The sequence below is a fragment of the Carassius carassius genome, chromosome 29 (genome assembly GCF_963082965.1).
Source record: "Carassius carassius chromosome 29, fCarCar2.1, whole genome shotgun sequence".
Classification (NCBI taxonomy): Eukaryota; Metazoa; Chordata; class Actinopteri; order Cypriniformes; family Cyprinidae; genus Carassius; species Carassius carassius.
Genome location: NC_081783.1, coordinates 6,176,341 through 6,200,370, shown reverse-complemented (window position 1 = coordinate 6,200,370; position 24,030 = coordinate 6,176,341). Strand labels below are relative to the sequence as shown.

The following is a 24,030-nucleotide window of genomic DNA, read 5'->3' as shown; positions in this document are numbered from 1 at the left end:
TGTCAGGGTGTTACAACAGTACTCGCATCACAAAAATGATAATAAATGGAATGAAAAGAGATTATGCCAAACTACTTTTAAATTAAATTAAAGATGTCAGTGTTTGTTGGTTATGCCACATCTCTTGGATATGGCAGTTTTTCAAATATCAATAAAGTCATGTGATGCAATGAGCATGCAAAGGCCTGTAAGTCTCTTTATGAAACTTATTTGTACCTGGTTCAGGTCACTGTAAAGTAATAACAGCAGAAATCAAGGCAGCCGTTTCAAACAGCTGACCAGTCCACTCACTTCATGAGGCTAATGTGATGCTCATATTTGTGTGAAAACACTCAGTGAGCACTTGGGAATTTATGCCTAACTTCTGTAGAATAACAGCTTAATAACACCAGATTGTTCAGCTCATTTTATCGGTTTACTGGCGGCATTAGTAGGTATTTCTGAACCTCATCTATTATCAAAGGTCAAAAGCATGTCAGCAAAATAAATTACTTGAATGAGTCACAACACAAGAACGGCTGTTGTTCTCCAGGGGGAAACTTGGGCCATCTCCCTTACTGGCACTGCAATCTAATCATCTGTATTCCGAGATGAAAACCACTGATTTTCCCCCTTTAAAAGAGTCTTAAAATGAGTTTCAATCAGAATCATTATAAAGCTGTTGTTAGGGGTTAAATGAGAACAGTATCTATTGACCCTGCTGTACAAGAGACAGTTAACAGAGCTAAACCATGAGCCAGACCCAGAGCTCGCTAATGGCTTGATGTATTTCATGAATCTGCAGTGTAATTCTATTACAGGTTATATTTACGATGCAGAGCACAGCTGAAGGCCTATAAATAATCAAAATAATGCAAACAAGAAGAAAAACAGACAGTTAAGGAGGAGGAGGAGGATCCTTTTTCTTTTCCACAAAAGAAAAAAATTAAAAGGGGCACACAGGTCATGACTCGACAGTCAGCAAAAATGACTGCGCATATGCATCCAAACAGTATATTTAGGTTATTACAGAAAGCTCTTGGCAGCAGAAAGCTTGACAAATGTGCAGTTTATGTAAATACACGTGTTTATATCCCCTTTCTGACCAAAATGGAAAATTAAACCATTTAAAAAGCCAGTTTGAATGTGCCTCAAATAAATCATGTGACATCGTCTAGACATTTAGTCTGAATGAAAACAGATGTTTTTACATTAAAACTATTGACAAAATGACACAAAGGGCACATTAAGTTAACATTCTTCATAGAGAAGTTAATAAAGTCACATGCCAAATAGCAAGCTAAATTAATTGGACACAGTTCTAGCAGGTTTTGTGTAAAGACAGCACTCGATTCACTGGAAGAGAGCAGTTGTCCTGTGTTCAAAGACACTCTTGTTTTAAAAGGGAATTCTGGGTGTGTGCCAAAAAACATGGCATGCTGCAGTATTCACAGTGACATCACTCGCTTTATGCTTGGGTGAAAGCTGAAAATAAAGCTGTCTGTGGGTAATATTGCTGATATTTTCCTGCAGCTATATTGTGACTTCAGGAGGTTCCCTGTAGAATTCTTACAGAGGTCAGGAGCCCTGGAATGTGCTAACACGCTTAAGTAGTGATTATAATAGTAAAGAGTGATCATTTGCCAGACTTTTACATTTGCCAAGTCAAAGAATAAAAATAACTTTTTCTGATTAAGCAAAAATACATGAACCCTGCTCAGACGATTCCGATACATCAGTAAAGAAAGAACAATCTTCATATCTCTCCCTGGTATGCTCAGTTTTCAGGTGGAAATATGAGCTGTGAAATCAATGCATCAGACGTCTCATGGGAAACACTGGCTGGTACTAAATTCATTTCTCCATGTTACTTTGCCCATTAGACTGCGAGGAACGTCAGACTTCTCTGACCTTGTCGACAGACACGAGCATGACCTTCACATTCCAGGACGGCTCACCCTTTCTGCTTTGAGTATGTGCTTTTTTGGAGGTGTGTCTCCTAAATGAGACCTATGTGAGGGGAGAGCGCTTCCAACAGAACCAATAAAACAAACAGACCATCCCCTATCTACAAACAAATGGTAATGCACTAGTAGGCACACTCCGTTGTAGGCAAATTCAAACATGGTACCAGTGTACATTGGATACATTATATTTATTATGTTCTAAGTAGGCATGCTTAAATGCATTTTTTTAATATATAAATTGTGCCTAAGCATTTTTTTTACATAACGTAATGGGTAAATATTACAGAATACTGAACTTAACAAGCCCCTAGTATACAGTACCACTGAAAAGTTTGGGGTTGATACGTTTTATTTTAAGATTTTGAATGTATCTAATGCTTAAATGTAAAATAAATACATTAAAAGCAGCAATACTGTGAAATATTAATACCCTTGAAAAAGCTATTTATTCCTGTGCTGTCAAAGCTGAATTTTCAGCATCACTCCAGTCTTCAGTGTCAAATGATTTTTCAGAAATCATTCTAATATGCTGATTTGCTGCTCAAGAAACAGTTCTTAAATCAATGCTAAAACCAGTTGTGTTGCTTAATATTTTTTTGTGGAAGTCGTGATAAAATTTTTTACAATTTCAGGATTCTTTAAAGAATACAAAATTATAACAGCATTAATTTGATACAGAAATATTTTGTAAAATTCTAAATGTAGTCACTGTAACTTTTGCAAAAATGTAATGCATACTTTGAGTGAAATAATAATAATAATCATAAAAAAAAAAAATACTCACCCCTTTTGAATGGTAGTGTTCACAGGAACTCTAATAAGATCTGAACAGCATCCCAAGATGCACTACTCTATGACAAGAAGCTCGGATTGTGCAGTGCTAAAATAACACATTTACCCATATTTGTGTTTTCTAAAGTGTATTACCACTACCGTTTTGTTACTTTTATTTCAAAATGCAGAGAGAAGTAAAAAAAAAGGTAAGACAGATACAGGCTATCACACTGTAGTATGAGAGGTCACTGTAGTGTGCGTGTTACGGCAAGAAACGGCACACCTATTGTTCATCCCAATGATTTCCCTGTGACCAGCAATCCAAATATTACATTAATTACAAACTGCTTCATTTTGGCAGGTCTTTCCATTCTTTCCGCAGACAGTGAAAGCCAAGAACTCTACAATGACTCACACACACACACACTTACCCAGCTCCTCACGCAAGGTGACCAGCTCCTGAGACAGCTCCCTGCGCTGCTTCATCGTCTCCTCATGCTGCAGGAAAACAGTAGAAAAATCAGTTGATCATTTCTTAATGCAACACATGCTTCATATTACTCAAATTATTCAATATGCCAAAAGAATGTCACAATAGAGCAGGGCAGTGCCAAGTGAAATCTAATGTCATGATGAACAGCTCTGAAATTCCTTTGACAGACATGAATTATGCATTAGGTTTTCCCTTCGAAGGGTGACTGTCAACCATAGGACCGGATGGATCGGAGTTATAGTTCAGTTTTGAACGTGCTTGATTGTCATGACAAATAACTGCATTAGCAAAGCAGCACAGAAGCATTAAAAAAAAACAGGCTTCCTTGTAACTTGTTGTTGCATTAAAAGAAAACACATTGTTGTGCAACAGTCGTGACATCTGCATGGGTATTCAACCACCCCATAGCTCAGCTTTGTGGTTTACACACCACTATGACAGCTCTTTAAAGATTCAATTAAAAACCAAGCATATGAATGACAACAAATGATTTTAGAGCAATGAAACCAGCAGTCTCTCTCTCTCCCTACCACTGTCTCTTTTTTTAAAGTGGAGGACAGCCAGCGGCACAGCTGCAGTGCTGTCAGCCTCCTTAACCAACACAAAGACGCTTCAAAAACCGCGTGCTGCCATCCTGACCAGCCCCTTCCCCCCAGGATCAGTGCAAACACTTGCAGAGTGACATTTACACTACAGCTATGAACTCATCATTGCATATTCATTAGAATAAATCAAACAGTGAAACAAATCAGATTAAAGAATACCCAAACTAATCCTAGACAACGGACATGCTTTGTATATACATTCACAGCTATCCCATTTCAAATGCTAATCTATCCTGCCCTGCAGCCTGCGGAGAGGATAATGTCTTTACCCTGTGTCCAGCGCAGGGAGCATTAAGGCACACTTTGCTGCCTGAGCAGCCCATGATCCCGTCTCTGTGACTTCAGTCCAGAATGCAGGACGGCAGCAGCCCAGATGCATGAACCTCTGCCACCTCTACCTCCTCTCTCTGCCGTCTCACTCAACATCGGAGGGACTAGTGGAAAAAGCTCATTGGCTCTCACCTCCTCCAACCGCTTGCCTTCTCAGTGGTGAAAAGATACCATAATATATCTAAGAGAAGGGCAATGGAGGGAGGCGGCTGTATTGTGCCTCGTAGGCTGCTACATAAATGCTGCACTTTAGGACAACCACAGCAAGTAGAGCAAAATGCAATGTCTGACAGTTGGATGATTGAGTGGCACTTAATGAAATGGTACGCGTTACAGAAGTGTGCAGTGACCTTTCCACAGGACATGAGAGGACAGAGGAGGACTGCTGTCTTTCACGCCTTCCTCCTCAGCATTTGCTAACTGAAAGCAGTGCAGGATACAATTTAACTTTCATATTTATTATTAAGTTAACAACTGGACAACACAAAACTACAGGGATGTCACTTTTAATTCGTCTATAATTAATCAAGGCTGTCAGATTCAAATTTGGAGGTTCATATCAAGTTTGTGGTTATTGTACACCAAATAAGTGCTGCAGAAAACTACAATAATTATAATAATAAATTATTATTATTATTATTATTACTACTACTAAAATACATCATAAAACAATAACAATGGTAATAAAAATGATAAAATAGGTCCTAATAATGTTATCCATTATTTTCCATTTCATAGAAAAATAATAGTATTTTATGATAATAAATTAAACCATAAAATAGTTACTATTATGAATGTTATTATAATCCATTGTTTTCTACTGCATTCAGAACATTTTTAATAATAATAGTTGCTATTTTATTGTTATGATTAAAAATACAACAACTTTCTGTATGCAGTAAAAAACAATACTTTTATAATAATAATAATAATAATAATAATAGCCTATTAAATTTGTATACATTTTAGAAAATAATGGATTGTAATAACAAAAGTTACTATTAATTTTATAACAATCCATTATTTTCTACCGCACACAGACAAAAAAGATAGTATTTAATAATAATAGGCTACTATTAGTATTAATGTTATTATAATAGTCCATTGTTTTCTACTGCATACACAGTTTTTGTATTTTTAATTATAATAAATAACAATAAAACAGTTACTATTATCATTATCATTAATATTAAAAAAAAAAATTCTGTATGCAGTAAATTTAATTTATTATTATCATTAAATACGATTATTTTTTTATGGAATAGAAAATGACGGATAACATTATAAGGACCTATTTTATCATTATTTCTATTACCATTGTTAATTATTGTTATTGGTCATTATGATGATTGTTGTAAAAAAGGAATGCTTTTTTTTTTACTGCATGAAGAAATGGTAACCTTTTTATTATCGGTTTTCTATACACAAAAAATAACAGATTCATATTTTTAATATAAACATTTGTATAACAACAACCATTTCTGTATGCAGCAGACAACAACAACAGATTATGTTTGCACCATAAACAAACAAACAAATATATAAATGTAAAAACATTCAGTTATAACATATGAATAGTGTTGTACAGTTTGGTGAGGCAAATCAATACTAAATACAATATTAACTAATACTGTATCAAAAGCATTAAATATCATTAAAAAAAATGTAAAAAAAAAAATAAGCTAAATATTTCGAATCATGTGATCACACCAAGAACTTTAGTGGGAAAATATTGAAAACACATTTATTTAGCATTATCAACTATGGTAATTAATGTTACTGCTTCAGGGAAAGCATGTGTGGCCTCTGGTAGTGAAATTATGGCAATGCACACAGTGTGCTGACAGCTCATTGCAAACAAAGGATATGAAGCAGCCCCCAGCAGCTCTCTGGTGCTTCTGACCATATGAAGACAGCAGCTGGTACACTCTCACACAGACATGCTGAAGCCCAACCTCCTAATGAACGCTTAACAGATTCCTATACAGTGCTAAAACACTACATTTACTTTCATGTTCTATATACACTATATACTATATCTTATGTTGTAGCACCCAGTATTCAGATTCATACATCTGGTGACAGTCAGACAATTTTCGAAAGCAGCACACATTGAAATGGTGCCTCGCACATTTAAAACACACTGAATAAGAACAACCGACAGGAAAGAATCATGGCTTAAGAGGAGAGCTGATGTTGTACTCTCCTTGTATAAATTGTGTGGTGGTCTGTATGGCAGAGACCACTCAAAGAAAAAACTGTGAACCTAGGACCTTAAGGTATAATTAAATAAAATGTCTAGTCCACAATCTACAGTATTAAGATAAACGTTTTGACCTTTGTATTCATAAATACACTTTTTTTAAATGGACTGATTCTTTAAGTGCCACAGCTTAATTACAGTAATGCCTTTTAGTTTAAAGTTGGTCTTGGTCCAGATTCTGCAGGAGCAGCCAACATGCACTCCAGACTATAACCCATCAGCTTCAGCTCAAACAAACTGATTTTGCACAGCGGCGGTTGTCCTTTTCTCACCATTAACCTAAACATGTACAGCCAAACTGCCTTCATATTCCCATTTTAACAAGGACAATTCTAAAATTAGCATGCTCTAATTGGTCCAGAGTCAGGAATAGCTGGAGAGATTATATGTAACCTGAGTTTTAATAGATACATCTAGGGTGGAAAGTAAATTACAAAAGAAAAATATATTTTATGAGAGATTATAATCTGAAATATTATTGAGAAATAATTTTTGGTGCCTTGGTGCACATTAGATGACTTTCCAAAAAAAAAAAAAAAAAAAAAAAAAATCAAAAGTTTTGACGGTGAGGAATAATTGACAGAAATTAATAATTTATTTGGTATACATTTACATATTGAGGACGCACCAGTAATTAATAAATTAATATTACTATTAAATGTTGTTAATAAAACGTGAAATAATTGCATAGACAAAGCTTTGGAGGGTTATTTAAAAAACAGTGCATATGGAATGAATTTGAGAAAAGCTATACAAGACAGGTCATTGGGAAGGTTAAAGAAGTAAGGTGATAATGTAGTAATAAAGAAGTTAACATTAAAAGAAAATCACTAGAACAAACAGAGAGCAGAAGGGAGTAACACAACATTACCTGACTGCAAACACACCCAACAAGTCTACAAAGCAATATAATCAGTGCTGGGTGGTCAGAACCCACCTTGATATCTAACTCTAACCAAAGAAATCTAATCCTAACTGATCAAAGACGCCATCTTCATGTATTATTCACATCTGGTGTATAGCAGAATGATTCATCATGAATTTAAGCAGTATAATCTCATAATACTCACCCCAGCACATAGATGCTTTATGACCACAGCAACTGCCTCGAACCTGCGGTTGTTGGATCGGAGCAGGTTTTCCAGCTGTTGAATGGTCTGGTTCTTCTTCTCACACACAGTTTTGTAGTACTCCACATTTCTAGACTTGCTCTCTGGTGGTACCAGATCCGGTTGCGCATTTGTCGGGGGCTGCTGGTTTCGGGAACTCGTCCTTGACTTGTTCTTGTCAACTGTAAGAGAACACGCATTCAGTGCTGTGACAACATTCAGCACTATCTTTCTGCACCGTGCTCCTCCAGTTCATAGGCCTTAGACCCGACTACGTCAGAGATGTTCATTAAAATCCAAGAGATGATCCAAAAACAGATTCAACCCTTCACCAAATGCAACCCTGAATGAGTTAACAGCTCACCCCATCACTAAATAACATCCTCTTATTTTAGCAGGGCTATGCCACAGTGGCTTTCATTTACATCATCTCATAAATATAACACCAGGACATAATCAGGGCACAAATCCCTCTCACAAAGCTGCCTTACTACTAGAGGAAGGGTACCTGAAGAAAGCTACCGACGTTTAAAATGGCACTATATAAAGCCGTAAAACCCCTGTGAGGTGTATACAGCTTTTATAGAATTTTTTTTCCCAATGCCAACACCTAAAGTCTTTATGTTGTTAATCCAGTTTGTCCTAGCAGAGTTATAACATAACAGTTCGATGAGAGTAGCCTTTGACATTTCTGAAATACCAACTTTAATAAGGCAGGGGTGGGACAACAAACCCCATAAAGCCTTTCTCTTTTGATGTCAATCCAACAGCAACTGATTTACAGCACCACATTTACATCTGCAAAGGCATTAAGATGCCGAAGAAAATTAAAGAATGAAAAATATATATATTCATTCTTTTTACATATAATAACACCACATTTTATTTATCTTTTCTTAACCCAAAGCGCTAATGTTTATATAATACGTATAACATGTATAATATAATATGTACATAATAATAAATAAAACTGAAAAATAAAGAAAATACAAAATGTGTCAAAACTACTGTCTGAAATATTGAAATTCTTAAAGGTTTCTAGAAGGCAAAAAGGAGGAAGAAACACTTTAAGTAGGAAAAAAATTATTAGCAATGATTCATGATTTTCAGCATTTTATATCATGCCTTAAGAATGCAGGAAAAAAAAAAAAACCACACAAAATACTTGAAGGTTAAATACCATTTATGCACACTGTTTCAGCAGTGTGGGTTTGTCCACACCGTATAAATACATTTTGCACAACATTTAATGCTATGAAAATGAATGTCTATAAGCATATTTTTAAATTGTACAACTAACTTCAAAATTAATCCAAGCTGGGATTCACAATAGTCCTTTTAGAGACAGTTTTTGAAGGTCACAAAACGTGCATGGTTTAACACTATTAGGAAACAGTCTTTTGAGAAACATCTAAGCAATAAGAATGGAAACATTGCCCATTTTTGAACTTGATCCAAATGTCAATAAACTATTTCCAACAGACATTGTCCAGAATTCTGAAATTTTCTGCTAAAAAAAAAAAAAAACTTTGACAATACATTCAGACTGCATACAGTATATATGAATGTTCTTCCTTTCCAGCATCCTGTTACTCCTTCAAAACAAAGTTGTAAACGGCTCTTAAGTCTGTTAGTTCACTGTACCCACCCATAAAATAAATAAAGTGGTTCAGCTTGGATTGAAGGAACTGGAAATATTAGTCCTTTTTAAAAACTTGCCTATGCTGACTAATGAAAGAGGCGATATTATGAACACTTCTACGGTCCTTGACCTCTGTTTGTGCAGACCAGTCTCTCTTGGCATGATATTAAATAAGCTAATGAAATGTAATCCAGACTGGCTTTTTAGAAACATTTTATGTGGCATACATTAAACTGAGACATTAAACAAAAAAGTCAATTAAAAAACAAAACAGAAATACACCATTAATAATGAACTTTGAATAAACTCTGAATGCTTTGGCCTTGCAAACATGATTCTAGTGGTCCTAAATTAAATTTATTTTTCATATGCCATTCTCTTAAAAACTAGCAGTGCATTTCTAAAAGACAAAAATGTAGGTCGTCGTCTTGGTGTGGCACATTAGAAATCATGTTAGCCAACACATTAAAAATGCAGTATAATTCAAACCATAAGGTGTCACTGCTAGGCAAACATCCGTGTGGCTCCCTCTGCTGGAAAACTCACTTAAGAGAAGACTGAAGGTACATTAAAGTGCAAGCACTTATAGTAACTAAATAATATTAGTTATGCAGATAAAAAAAATAAAAAAAGGATAAAGCAGAAAAAAATATCTATCAAGTAAATAAATCAAACCTATCCGTCCTGCAAAACCCAATTATTGCCTTGACAGTTACACCAATTTCAGGCTAGCCGATGTATACTGACAGAGAATGTAACTACATAAAAAGATTCCAAATCATTGTAAAGGTCAGAGGTACTATTGAAGGTACATGCAGAAACAGATTTAACAATCAATAAGGTTATCATTAATGCTATAATTCGAGTTGATATGCATTTATTTTTAGAGGGATATTTAAACTAAGGTGAAACCTTAGCCAAATACTTACTGAGATCAAATATAGTCCTCTGTGATGTTACGAACATGGAATAAATAGTTGTTTCCTTATTCACTAGATTCCTTATTTGGCCAGTCACTATAAAAAGAAGAGTTACTGCCACAAACATGTCTACTTCTTCTCAATGTTGGGAATTAATAGTGTCAAAATATTTACAAGATATTACATTCAACCCGAGTCCACAGGCCAAAATAACCTGAGCATCTGAAAACAGGAAAAATAGGTTTCTAAACCTGTGAACCAACTCGCTTGAAAAGAGGAATAAGGTAAGAATATGAACTTACTGTATCTACTGACTTGGTAGGTGATGACCATAACCCAAATCGTGGCACAAATATACATGTTATTTGCAAAAAGATCCCAGGCTCTATTTGCGGCTAGCAAGAAGATGCCTACTGGCCATGTAAAATAGCAAATACTCTTTGGCAGAGAGAGAAAAGCAGAGTCTAAAGATAGAATCAACACCACATGAGTGAAGATGGCACCTTGAGAGCTGTACAGAAACACTCTGAAACGACTATGCAGATTGAAGGAAAAGCCACAACAACAGCGTTTTCTGAGGAACAGACCTGCCTGAAACACCACAGTGCATTGCATCCTGACAGCAGCTGGAGGTTTCTGAGCAATCCCTTCGCTGTCAGCCTCACATGGATGTTGGACAGTGAAAATTTGAAAGAGAAAAACATCTTGCCGAGAAGACAGAAAGATGACAACTCTTCATAAGCAAAACAAAAAGAACAACAGCCTCGGTGAGCACGTGAGGCTAAAGCAAAAAATATAAAAATAAATACATCTGCCAAACAAATGGCAAAGATTGGGATGAAGGAAGGAAGGAGAAAACATCCATGTCTCCCCGTCACACTTTGGCAAAAACAAATGAACTGATGCAGTCTGGATTAAAGAGAGGCAGGAGACCAAGATATAAATGAGGCAGAGCAGAAAGCATTTATCCAGTTCTCATCCACTAACGCTCAGCATCTCTCGCTCTTCGCTGGGTGTTAAGGAGGTGCAGGATGCTGGGTGAACGGAAGGAAGGAGAGAGGGAAGGGAGGGCGCTGGGAGGAGTAAGCAGCAATGCAGGAGTGGGTGGGTTGGTGGGTTCACTCTCTCACAGCTTTCTCCTTCATTCACACATCGGGGAGGGTTAAAAATGGCGGGAGAGAAAGTAACAGCTTACAGAACGATATGAACCCTGATCAGGTCATCAAATCAAGAAAATGAATGAAAAAAAATAGATTTTTTTAGTATTTGTATTTAAGTTAGTATTTGAATTAAAAATAATAATAAAACCCCAAATATACATATTAATTTGTCCTTAGATGTAAATAGGATTTAAACTTCTCAAATAAGACCCATGACAAGGCCAGGGAACAGATTTCGTTGTGGTCACAAACAGAGAACCTCAAAAAAATTGTCTAACACATGCCTGTGATGCCAGCAAGAACACAGAAAACACAGTGTGCAGCCCATGAAAGACATAATTTTATGCTTGAAATATAATTATGTTTATGTGGGGTTGCTGACAGCAGTAGACAATGCATTTCTGCACAATTCAGGCTGCAGTCCAAAAACTAGAGGCTAGAGTCATAAAATACGCTTAAGAAATACAAGGCTTTCACATGAATATGTAATTTCACAAAATCCAAAAACAAAGAGTGGGGAATAAAAGACTGGGGTTAAAGGTTGAAGTAAAATGATTCTACTTTACTATTTTTAATGGTTCTATTTATCTTATCTAATTTAATAAAATATTGATTTCATTAATTAAAATACCAAATTATAAAGTTAATTAAATTACATTAAAAAAAAGAAGAGTTTGTCAGTGTGGACTCAGAGTTATGGTATAGTGGCTTATATTACATGGCACAAATCTGAATTTAGCACTTACTAAGAGTAAAACAAACCTAACTATTGAATCCATTTACTACATAAAACAATTCAAATTGATTCTGTCCAAAGGTGTAGGATAATACAATTATTTATAGTAAACTTTCTTTGGAACGAAACGTTCTCATAGATAATTGTGATGGTGGAGTCTCACTGGCTTGAAGGCATGATGCATGCATACACCCAAGACTTAATCCCTGAAAGGAATGTATTCGCCATTCTTAATTACAGTACTTATGGGTGGTAAGAAAGCACACATTACATGTGCCAGGCTGATAGAAGCCGGCTGAGACAAGACAGAGACTGTGTCAGCTGTGTTACAGACTTGGCTGTGATAAAATATCCTGCATTGCTGAGAGGGATTCACAGAGCTCACACAGTGCAAGCCAACTGCCACCCCGCTCACAGATCACAGACAAGACACAGTGTAGCAACAGGATTTATTAGAATTAGAGGGTCTTTCTTTGAAACAAATGCCATATACTGGAAATCTTTTTTTTTTAATAAATACATTTATTTAAAACACTCAGTATAGGTATTTTAAATGACAATTTTCTGTGATAACTGAATGCTTCACTTCAAATTTAATAAACTGGGTCTAACCTGTTGGAGCAGGTCTCATGGGTCGGGTTGTAGTAGGGGTTTTCAGAGGACTGCCTGAAGACCTCTCTGAACCTGGAGAACATGTGTTTTTGATTTACTCAAAATCAAACCAAATAGATGACCAAAGACCGAAAAGTAAAGAATAAGAAAAGTCAAATAATTTTTGTTAAAAATTTGACTTGTACTGAATGAACAGAGTGGGGTGCAATAATTTCACAATGTAAAAAATATGAATGCACTAAAAAGGCTTTAGTTTCTTAACATTTTCTTTTCTTGCATGATTCTTTCGATTTTGGGGGAATTGACCCAGGCATCCCCTAGCCTTTTCAGGGGATTCACTGTTTTAGCCTTCCATCCGAGACACAAAGGTTAATGCTCAAAACGACATTGAAAATATGACTCCTCATACCTGACGATACACTCCTGGTAGGTGGATATTGCAGCTTGGTCCTTAACAATGTGGTCCTGTTAGGAGGAGGTTTACTCAAGGTTCCCACAGGGGGCTCAGCATGGTCTGATTTAAAATAAATAAACAAATAAATAATTATACAACCATCAGAAATATTCAACAGTTTCTTAGTGCATAAATTAGTTTGACTTGTAAGAAAATTTCCTAGGAGGCTTTTATGTAAAGCAATAAAACATACTGTAAGCAGATTTTTATCATCCCATCTATTTTTGATGATAACCTTGGTCCTATAAACACGACCTCTCCCTGATATTGTACATTCTTTGATGGGCTGCCACTGCTGTGAGCTAATATAGTAATTTTGATATGTTATGACAACAGCACTTAAAATACAAAAAATATATATATTTTTTACAATATGACAGTGTTTGTTCATTTAAGCCAGAGAGCCTTTCTCCCAAAGTTTTTTCTCCATTTCTGTTACCTGATCTGGGGAGCTTGGCTTCCTTCTCACCACTGGCTTGCTCAGCTGGGGTTTAAAAAGCACTTAAAATTCAGCAATTTTATCAATTTGACTACACTTATTATATCAGATGATAACAAAGCTTGACTAAATGGAGCTGAATAATGATGCAGTTGTCTTCCACTTTTTAAGTGAACTGAATTTGTTCATCATAGATTCATTTCACAGCATCAACAATGTTATACCACTTCACTGAACTGAATCAATATTGAACTGACTCGAGCTGAATAATGGCACTGTTGTCTTCAGTAGAACTGCTTATAGCTGAACTTAACAGACCCATTTCATAACAAATCAACTTTACACAGTTTTCGAAATGAATTGAACCAACACTGAACTGATAAGAGCTGAATAGTCACACTACTGTCGTGGTACACCTGCTTTAAAAAAAAAAAAAAAAAACACGGAAAGAAAATACATTTTATGCATTTAGCAGACACTTTTATAAAAAGCAACTTACAGTGCATTCAGGCTAATAGTTTTTACCTTTACAGCAGGATTCTTAATGGTCTCATGTAAGTTTGCATCATTGAGTCTGTTACTTTAATCATGTAAAGCGGCTTTGGAATGATCACTACTGTATAAAGCAGCACAAAAATAAAGGTGACTTGATTTGACCACAAACAGCAATATAGTAACACTAACATGGGTACCTATATTTTATCAGGTAATACTGTAGTTATCAAAAAAATTTGGAAATATTTGCAATTCTACATCTGAACAGTAGCCTACCAAAAAAAAAAACTATACTTACTTCTCCACAACGGAGTCTTAGGCTTCCCATTAAAGGCAAAAAACAAAGGAATAATACAAAAGCGATAAGATCCGATAAGAAGACATGTCAAAAGAGTCAGATCATACGGAGCACAAGAGCTTGGCTGCAGATACAGAGTTGAATTAGTAAAAACTTGCTCTGAGATTTCAGTCAAAGTGCCTCTATACACAGACATGACCTTCCACAGAGAGTTAAACATAATGATGAGAAAATAAGGTCTGTTTGCATTGGTAGATCCTCATTATTTGGATGTGCACTGCTTTCTCATACCCCTCCAAGTGAACTGAGGTGGAACAAACCCTGCCCCGCAGACATCTGGGACTGAGTGTCTTGATCCATACAAACAACATGTCCATCAACCAATGAGAGCAGCACAATGTTCAAAAGGTAAAAGAGCATCACTGTCTAGACTGAAAAAAGCAGGCTATATTTTCATGTGTGCTACTCCTGATTAAACAGATATCAGTTCATTTAATCTAATTGGACTTAAACAGCTTTATATTTAAGATAATATCATATTTCAAAGTTGACATGTTTCAAAAATCTAGTTAAAGTAGATTGAATCCTTTAGAAGGGATTTAATCATCAGTCTTTGGATTTAAGGCAACACTGACCTAGCAGGGAATATGGGTCGAGCTGGATAAAATGAGTTTGATCTTGTCTAAGTCAGTCACTACTATCCAGAATTAGTTTTTATTTTTAATAATTATTTATAAATATATATTTTTTTTTCTCCACCGGGCTGACAATCTGGGAAGGCTCACCTTGCTTTGGATATCCATTTGTCTGAGAAGTGCTGGAGCTCTTGGTCTGTAATTTGGACTTCACGGGCAGTTTGGAGGCTGATGCTGGAGCTGCGAACAGAGCAGATCTGGACTGGGATCCTGAAACTGCACTTGCACCTACAGTTAAATGCATTTTAAGCTTAACTGCAGAGGGAAGTGACAAACAATAAATCCATTGTTATTCAGATGCACTATATAAAAAACAAAACAATGGAAAGGCAATTTAACGCATGCCTCCAAAAACACAATGAATGTTTTGTGCCAAGTTCATGGTTACAGGAAGTTGTGTTTTTCCCCCCACATTGGACACTTAACTACATCTGCTTTAAATCTTCCAAAAATGATTCAAATCTGGCTTTTTAATACCTTAGGTAGCCTAGCCCACGGTAGAAATGTGATTAAACATACTGCCCAACATAAATCTGTGACAAAATAAACTGTTTACACATGAAATTATTTTAGTATTAACAATCTATAAAGACTTAGTAAAATGAAGATTTGTTGTTCAAATAAATGCCATTCTTCTAAACGTTCTATTCAAAGGATTCTGAATAATTAAAGGCTTCCACAAAAATATTAAGCAGCACAACTGTTTTTACCATTGATAAGAAATGTTTCTTAAACATCAAGTCAGCATTTTAGAATGATTTCTGAAGGATCATGTGACACCGAAGACTGGAGTTATGATGCTGAAAGTTTAACCTCACAGGAATAAATTACATTTGAAAATATATTAAAGCAAAAAATATTATTTTTAATTGTAATAATATTTAATAAAACAACTGTATTTTTTAAAACTAATGCAGTATTGGTGAGCATACAAGAGACTTTTCTTTTCTTTTTTTAATACTCAAAGTAACTTTAGAATATCAGAGTACAAAATCTACAAATAAATCAAGTCCTCCCTAAAACTAATTGTACTGATGAAGAAACTGATGTTACAACATGCAATTAATTCTCTTTTAATGTAGCATGACACCATTGTTTTCATACAATGTAGACTGACAGGAATGACACTACACAAGACAAATAAAAAGAAAAAAAGTATGAATCACTCAAAACTTTGACCATTAGACTATACACCAACTCAGACCGTTAAAAAGCCGACCAAACAACATGAAGAAAGAGCCCTGCAGTGCAAAATGCCCTTACCATCAGATGTGCTCAGTTTGCTCCTGGGTGAAGGCATGTCCGAGGTACTGCTGCCATCTTTTCCCGCTGTACTACGTTTGAGCTTAGAGGCTGAAAGCGGTGGTCGTAAGTTTGCAGCTGGAACATGAGCAGCAGAGGCACCTCCTGTCCTGGCTGGGGATGGCTGGGAGCCAAGCCTGCTTCTACTCCACTCACATGCTGCTGCTGGCCTGGCAGACACCGGCTGCAAGAGAAGTCCCCTTTCAGCAATTTGCTCCCACGCATGCCGCCCCAAGCCTGAGCTCCCCACGCTTACAGCAGCGTTGGCCATAACACATCTGAAGAGTGAGACTGAAACTCATGCAGACTTGAGACGTGAGCAGCTATTGTAATACAGTCCCCATGGGAATTCTCAAGTCACTGCCAAGTTTTTTTTTTTCTTTCTCTCTAGCTCTGTAAACATGATTTGATGTGCGCACATGGAACACATTTTCCACAGACTCAGCTTGCTGCCCTCTTGCAGCAGTAATTAAAACAGCAATTACAGTACACTGCATGAACACTTGCTCTTTAGTTTTTTGAACTTTGTTTGAGATGGCAAAATCCAAAATAAAACCGACCTAAATCATTAAAAACTCACTCAAAAGTTTACTTGGAACTTAAAATTTTTAATAGTGGCCAAATAGGAGACATTTAATTCATCTTTATCAGTGGAGATTGGCTCTATTGGTGATACTGGATATATAAATAAACAAGGAAAGAGGAAATAAAAAAATTCTATCATCATTTACTCAATTGTATTACCACCTGTAAAACCTTCATTCATCTTTAAAACAGATTACTCTATATTTTACATTAGATATTTTTATGAAATTTTTAATGAGATTACTGTATTCCAAACAAAAGTTTGACTTCAAAACGTGAGGTTTGTCTCATTGCAACCAACTTGCTTTTGTTTACCATATTTGATGTGCTCTATATGTACTTTGTGTATCAATGTTTATACATCTATTACATTTAATCTATTCAGCATATTAAGCTACCGTGTTTCTTCAGAAGACTTGGAATAAACAACTCAAATCATATGGATTGCGTTTACCACCCATTTATGAACTTTCAAGATGTTAAAGTTTAAATAGACTTTGAACAGAGAGAAAGAAATCTGATGTTTCTTTAAAAATACCTTTTGTTATTTTTTCACATTTGTATTTTGAAGATGAACAAAAGTCTTATGGATTAATGGGGGGGGGGGGGGGAAGTAAACAACAAATCTTATTTTTGGATAAACTAACTTTAATTGTGCATGTTCATTTTCCCTATCACCTTTACCATCATCTAACGCTAACTTAAATTTATTTAATGCAATCTTTTTGTTTTGCGCTACGGTATAGTTTGAGATTTACTAATGTTGTGCTCTCTAAATCCACTTCTAGCATCTAAAAGGATTGATTGTGGATTCATTTGATCATCAAAAGGCATACATCAGTTATTTGCCAAGACATACTTACCAACAGACTGACTTTCTGATTCTTCCCACGAACCTTCATTAACTCATTCCCCTGCGAGTCCTCTCTATTTGACTGAGTTTCTACAGGTTTGGACTTTGCACCTCCTTTAGTGTTTTTTTGTGGTGTGACGAGGTTGTTCAAAACTCCATTGACCTGTGAATTCTTCTCTTGTGTTCCATCTTTACTTGTTTTTGAAGAGGTCGCGCTTTCAGACCATCGACGAGGTCGAGATTTCGAGGCTGGACCACTTTCTTGGCAAGATGAGAGAGTTCTTTTAGCTGCATTACAGATTTTTACATTTCGAGCTGGTGTGGCAGATGTGCTGGTTATTGCAGCAGAAGTGGATTTGGTAGGAGGTGACTTATGCTGGTCCGTAGTCTGGCTTTCATTAGTTTGAGGGATGGAGATTGATGAAGACTTTGGAACTGGTGTACTTGATGTCTTAAAGGGGTTGGTGGCACGTGACATAATTTTAGACTTTATACTACTGAAGTTAGGCTTCGGAAATCGTTTTATTTCAATTTTTTTGCTTTTACTTGCTGAAATCAATGGTGTTTTGGATTTTTGAGAGGCAGCACCTTGCTGCTGGCTAATAAATTGAGCCATTGGACTCACTGAATCACCTTCAACTTTATTCAGAGGTGACTCAGACAAAGATGGGAGGCAAAATGTCTTGTTATTCACAGACTGCACTGGAGTTGATGTCTGAGCATTGCCACTAATATCTAAATCCTCAGAAGCAGTAATAAGAACAGTTTTTCCCTCCACTGGTGTTGACTGATTTGATCCACTGCTGTTGCATACCAACTTTTGCACATTGAATTTTTGATAATGAACAGGTGTAACACATTCAAGTTTCTCATTGCTCAATGACTTTTCATCTATGAGAAAGGTCTTATTGTTGGCTTGGATGTAGGTACACTCCAGGCCCTGATTCTTGGGCTCTGCTTGTGGCACCTCAGCTAAGCCTTCACACACATCAGGTAACATGCCGGATACCACGCCGAGATCTGAAGATATATCCAAGGAGGTTCTGGACTCACTGATTAGTGAGACGCTAAGTGGCTGGTCATTCTCGTGCAAGACAAAGCTGCTACCCCTCATGACCATTTCACCTGAGCTCACAGAGCAGCAGTTCTCACTGGATCCACGACCTGATGGCTCGCGGGAGTCCACCTCAGACAGCTCTTGCTCTCCACAGTCAGGGGAGGTTTCCGAGCTTCTGTCACTGCCATTGCATTCAGTGTTTTTTGTGTCCACTATCATCAAGAGAGCCATATTCTCATTCCAGCTCTCAAAGTCTACAGCAATTACTCTGTTTGATTTCACTACCTTTGAGGAAGTCGTCTCGTCTTTTGTTGGGCGAGTTATACAGTCCTCCATTTCTACATCAAGAGGACTGTCTGAACCGCCACAACTCAAATTGCTAGAGCCCCTTAGTGAATCGGGAGAAGGCTCACTGGGGCAGGTGATGTTATTTCCATTTTTGTCCTCAATGGAGAAAGTAAGATTCATGGATTTACTTGTGGTCTCCATGAACAGATGCTGAGCAATTCAAAATCTACCTGAAACACCTCTTGTTTTATGAGATTTGTATTAGTCGTCCCTTCACTTCTGGACAGGTTTATTTACTGAAACCCATTCTGTGAATGTTCCTGAAAGAGAGAGAGATAAGTTGTAAACAAATGTGAAATTCTAAATGCATCTATAGTCTAAATTGATGTAAGAGGTTATAAAGGATATAAAGGTGACTCAACATATGCTGGAACTGAAATTAGAAGGGTATTAGCTGTTGTTTATACAATACTTCATTGAACAAACACAGATCCTGGCCAATTACAATTTGTGAAACCTGTTGTGTTGTTGGATACAAAAGTAACAATCTTCTTTGTGGAGATGTTACATAATCTACGGACCAATTACTTTAAGACTAACAATGAAATTGATCCCCTGTTCAATTCTTTATGTTTCCTAGAGAAACACCATTAAAAATGCAAGAGCTTACTCATAGGTTATCAACCTAGTTCTTCTTAAAATGAAACTGAAAAACTGAAGTGTTTTTAGAAATCATCTCAGAAACTGAGAGAAAAAAAAAATTATTGACCCCAAAATTGAGAACAATGATTTAACTAACACAACAAAGAACAGCCATGCAGGTGTTATTAGTCTATTCAAATGAACCTTTAATAACAGTAACTGCTGAGATAAAGCGGTCTAGTGACCTGAACTTAACATGTTCTGAGTTTGATACAAATCGTGGGTTCGATGGAGACTGGTGAGGGGTCAGTGGGAGCATGTGTATTTAGTGTATTTAGAGAAGCAGCTCTGAGTGCAAGTGAAAACACCTCACTGTGTTTAGTAGGGACAGATCTAGCTCTGTGATAGGATGGCTACACCCAGGCCCGGCGCCACAAGGGGGCAAAAGGGGGCAATGCCCCCTCAGATCTGACTTGTGCCCCCTCTGTTTCATTTTTGTATTCATGGTTAAAAATAAAATGTTCAACCTTTTGAGATAAATAATAATTGAACCATATCCCCATGGGATTTACAATGTTCAGTGTTGTGACTCGTGACATTACTGCCAGATTCAAGCGTCTTTCGCGTTGGTTGGCGCTGAGCCAGAGACGGAAGAGCTCAACGCTGTCATATATCACAACTATGCAGTGTTTTCAACCTCATAATGTTTATTTTAGATTTCATACATTTAAATAGGCTACACATAAGCACTGGTAAAACAATAGCCTACATTTGGAGTCTGTGGAAGCAGCAATAACTATCTATTCAAATATAATTTGTTGACGTGTGTTTTTCAAATCAGACAAACACAGTGGAAGTAGGCTAACTATAAAGTTTACTCTATTGTTATAAAGGTTTTTAAACGACCAAACACACTCACTTAAACATATTTGAGAATCGGAATATCAGATAGTTGATGACATGGTAAGTAAGTTTGTGAATATTTCGAATAAAAAAGGAAAAACGAAATGAAGGATAGCCTACATATGTTATACAGTTTCATTATTGTGGCTTCGGTGTTTCACGTGACAAATATGACGCGTTGCCATGGAAACATTAAGGGGGAACGTTCTAAAATAACTGTCGCCTTGAAAAATCTTACTCTCAGGAGTCAGTTAGAATATTTTAAACTTAAGTGTGAAAGGGTTAATTATTCATAATAAATGACGCTGGCTTATCTTTTGTCAACTGTGTGATTTCCTGAAAATACAGTTTTTACTAAGGAGATTCAGTGCCAAATCAAGGAGACTGCAGCTCTTCTAAAAAGGTATAGGATATGATCTATCATCATTAGGCTGTTTAAAATTTGCTAGTCTCTGGTTAACTTACCTGCAGTTGCATATGGAGTGTTTTAGGGAGCGCTGTATTTAAAAATCCATCGTTGCAAAGCGAGATCTCAGTGTGTATTAATCATTGATGCTGTAATAAAGTTAAGCCCCCTTAACAATTTTACATGCCCCCTCAGTCATTTAATCCTGCAGCCGGGCCTGGCTACACCCCAGCAGACATGCCCTTTTCAGACACAGAAAGCTGGCTGTGTCTTAACACAAACTCTAATAATTGCTAAATGTTTCACTTAATTTGATGAAATCTGATGCCAATACAGTTTCTTCAAGATTGAAGACAAAAATTAAATTGCAATCTGCTGAAACGACAATTTGTTTCTGAGTGCCAAAGTCACTCATTAATTTTTTTGGGTTATGTCTCCTCATGTTAACATCACTGCATTACTCCACAGGGGTTGAAAAGGCATGGCATACTTTGCCTCTGCTGAGGAAAAGGCCTTGCATGCTTTAATGCACTTCTGTCAAGTACAATGAGGAGAGAGGCCAGTTTATGCAGATCCAGAGACAAGCTCTCTGTCTAACTTCTTTTGAAATAACAAACTCCATACATGCCACTATAACTGTGGAACTATGTAATGAATCTGAATAAAGACAAAAATAGCAGTAAAAACATCACAGACCCAGAACATGTTTACAAGGTTAATGTGTAAATGTTCATAAAGCAATGACCAGTAACTGTCAACTTGGAATTTGATTCTAAAATGTAGACCATCAATAACTGATATTCTTATAATGTTACTCATGAAAAATCATTAACACAAACTTTCAGCAAGCCATCTGTTTTGTCATATAGTGCACTGAAAAAACTGTGTAGAAACAATTTTCACTCAAAAATTGCCAGTAAAGAAATGGCAAATAACATCTAATTAAACATTTTTTAAAGTACTGTAGAAAGACTACATTAGTATTTCCTTGTAAAACCAATAATCTTTGTTTTATTTACAATGTATAAAATGTGTAGGTTAAAGAAAATATTAATTATCCTCTATTTAGCTGCTTAAACATAATACATTCATATAAGTTAATAAAAATGGACCAAGATATTAAAACTTCAAAGCTGGATCCCATTCATTTCTCATCCTTTTCTAACATAAAAAGATCATTATAAAATAAATTCAACTCATTGAAACATCATTTTCTCTAATATTCTGATATAAAAAATGAGTGTGAAAATTTCTTCCTCGACTCGCTGGTAGAGTGAAAGGATACCTTAGGAACTAACAGTGTGCTTAGTCATTTACAGTCCGACTGCTCATGCAAGGGCTGGGCATTAAAGAAACAAGAGCCCCTCTGTTAACACTTCACCAACGCCTGGAGAATTATTGATGTATGCGTCTTATTTCAACTTCGAAGGGACATAAAACTGATATGTTAAACTCTCATAAAAAGCAACAGTGGAATACAATGGATCATTCAATCTTGAGGGTTGAAGCAGCCTATTAAGAACCAAGTCTGGAAAAATGTCACAAATGAAGCACTAAATCAGTTTATGGCATAAAAAAAAAAATAGCACATTGCATGACAAAAAAAAGCTAATTTTTTTTTTTTTTTTTTTACAGCATGTCAATTAGTGTTAAATAAACAAAATAAATCAAAATAAATAAAGCACATGCAGATGTATTTTATTAATCAAATTGCATTAACTTTAATTCAGGTCTAAAATATGAATAATTACATCTCTCCTAAATTAAATACCCTCAGCTTTTAACTGTAAAAGATGCAATAGAATTCTAATAGCATTTATGCCCTTATCTCATCTAAATCTTAGCAATTTCATGCCATCTAAAATCTTTTAAAACACATTAAAAAACAAAAATAAGAAAACCCTACCAGGCATAACATTATGTCAGTTCAGCACATCTCATTCAGGCTCCTGCAGCACTCGCAGCTCCATGTCTCAGGATCAATCCTATTAGTGCTGTGGTAAACACTACACTAAATGCACGTATATAAAGACTGCCAGCTCTAAAATACCCAGCAGTCCCTCCTTCAGCACCACTCCTGGCTCGCAGCAATGGTTTGTCTCATAGGAATGTAGCACAGTCCAGGCTGCTGTCAGAACACTTTTGGGCTGTCCCTGCATACTAAAACACGCCTCTACTCGTACAGCGCTCTTCAAGTTCCAGCCTAGGCCACGACTGAATCCACTGCAGAGCCTCAAGGCTAACTTCACAGGGGACAGTGACTGGCTACCCTATCCCAGACAAGCCTGACGTGAAGGGAGGGGCTAGGGCATGTCAGGCCAAAAGCAGCAATTGCTGTTGCTAAGCAGCCAGTAGCATTTTTTAAGGGATTTAGGTATCAGATGATAAATGAAGAGAAAAACTGGATATCAGCCATGCAGATATTTTCTACCGTGGAAAACCTCTAATGTAAAACTGTTACAAATATAAAAACGATAAAACAAACATATACACAAAAGAATTTAAATGTCATATTTATCTAGAAAAGTAATCCAATTACGCATATTTGGCATAGAAAGCGGCAACACTTCCTTTGTATTGACAAATGCGAGGTAATACCTTGACTTCCTAAAGTTATGTAATAGCAGGCATGAGGGGTATTATATCTGTCACTGGGAACAGTACTATTCTTGACTATCCCTGCTTAAAGGTCTTTACACGAGTAGGAATCCATAATCGTGGTTAACAAAAGATACCAATAAGTGTTGGACACCAGGCCACAGACTGACATAATCAAAAAAGATAAATAAAAGAATTCAACCCATTTTAATTCAGCAAACAATAGACTGTAATTTCTGCTGGCACTCAAACAATAAAACAAGCACAAAATCATATTCAATAATTAAATAACAACTAACTTTATTAAATAACTTTTTTAGTGTTTGAGACTATTTGGCAAGACATACGCTACCCTTCAAAACTTTAGGAGTTTTAATTGATAGAAATTAATACTTTTTGTCACCAAGAACATGTTAACCTGATCA

General features: G+C 36.3%; 1 protein-coding gene across 5 annotated transcripts in view; it reads right to left on the bottom strand.

Annotated features, from left to right (window-relative positions):
• The window catches only part of mtus1a (microtubule associated tumor suppressor 1a), a 29,497-nt gene that overhangs the window by 3,972 nt on the left and 1,495 nt on the right, over positions 1-24,030 (bottom strand). The window contains exons 1-8 of one of the 5 annotated variants that reach the window (XM_059515547.1): positions 22,914-23,059; positions 17,722-19,376; positions 16,235-16,457; positions 15,062-15,199; positions 13,000-13,104; positions 12,591-12,662; positions 7,482-7,702; positions 3,152-3,218 (exon numbers count right to left, since the gene is read on the bottom strand). In XM_059515547.1, the coding sequence (XP_059371530.1) occupies positions 3,152-3,218; positions 7,482-7,702; positions 12,591-12,662; positions 13,000-13,104; positions 15,062-15,199; positions 16,235-16,457; positions 17,722-19,257 (2,362 nt within the window). In that variant the 5' untranslated portion in view covers positions 19,258-19,376; positions 22,914-23,059. Of the gene's footprint in view, positions 1-3,151; positions 3,219-7,481; positions 7,727-10,384; positions 10,565-10,669; positions 11,053-12,590; positions 12,663-12,999; positions 13,105-15,061; positions 15,200-16,234; positions 16,458-17,721; positions 19,377-22,913; positions 23,060-24,030 lie in introns of those variants that run through there. The other 4 variants (XM_059515548.1, XM_059515551.1, XM_059515550.1 and 1 more) reach the window with 4 other exon arrangements.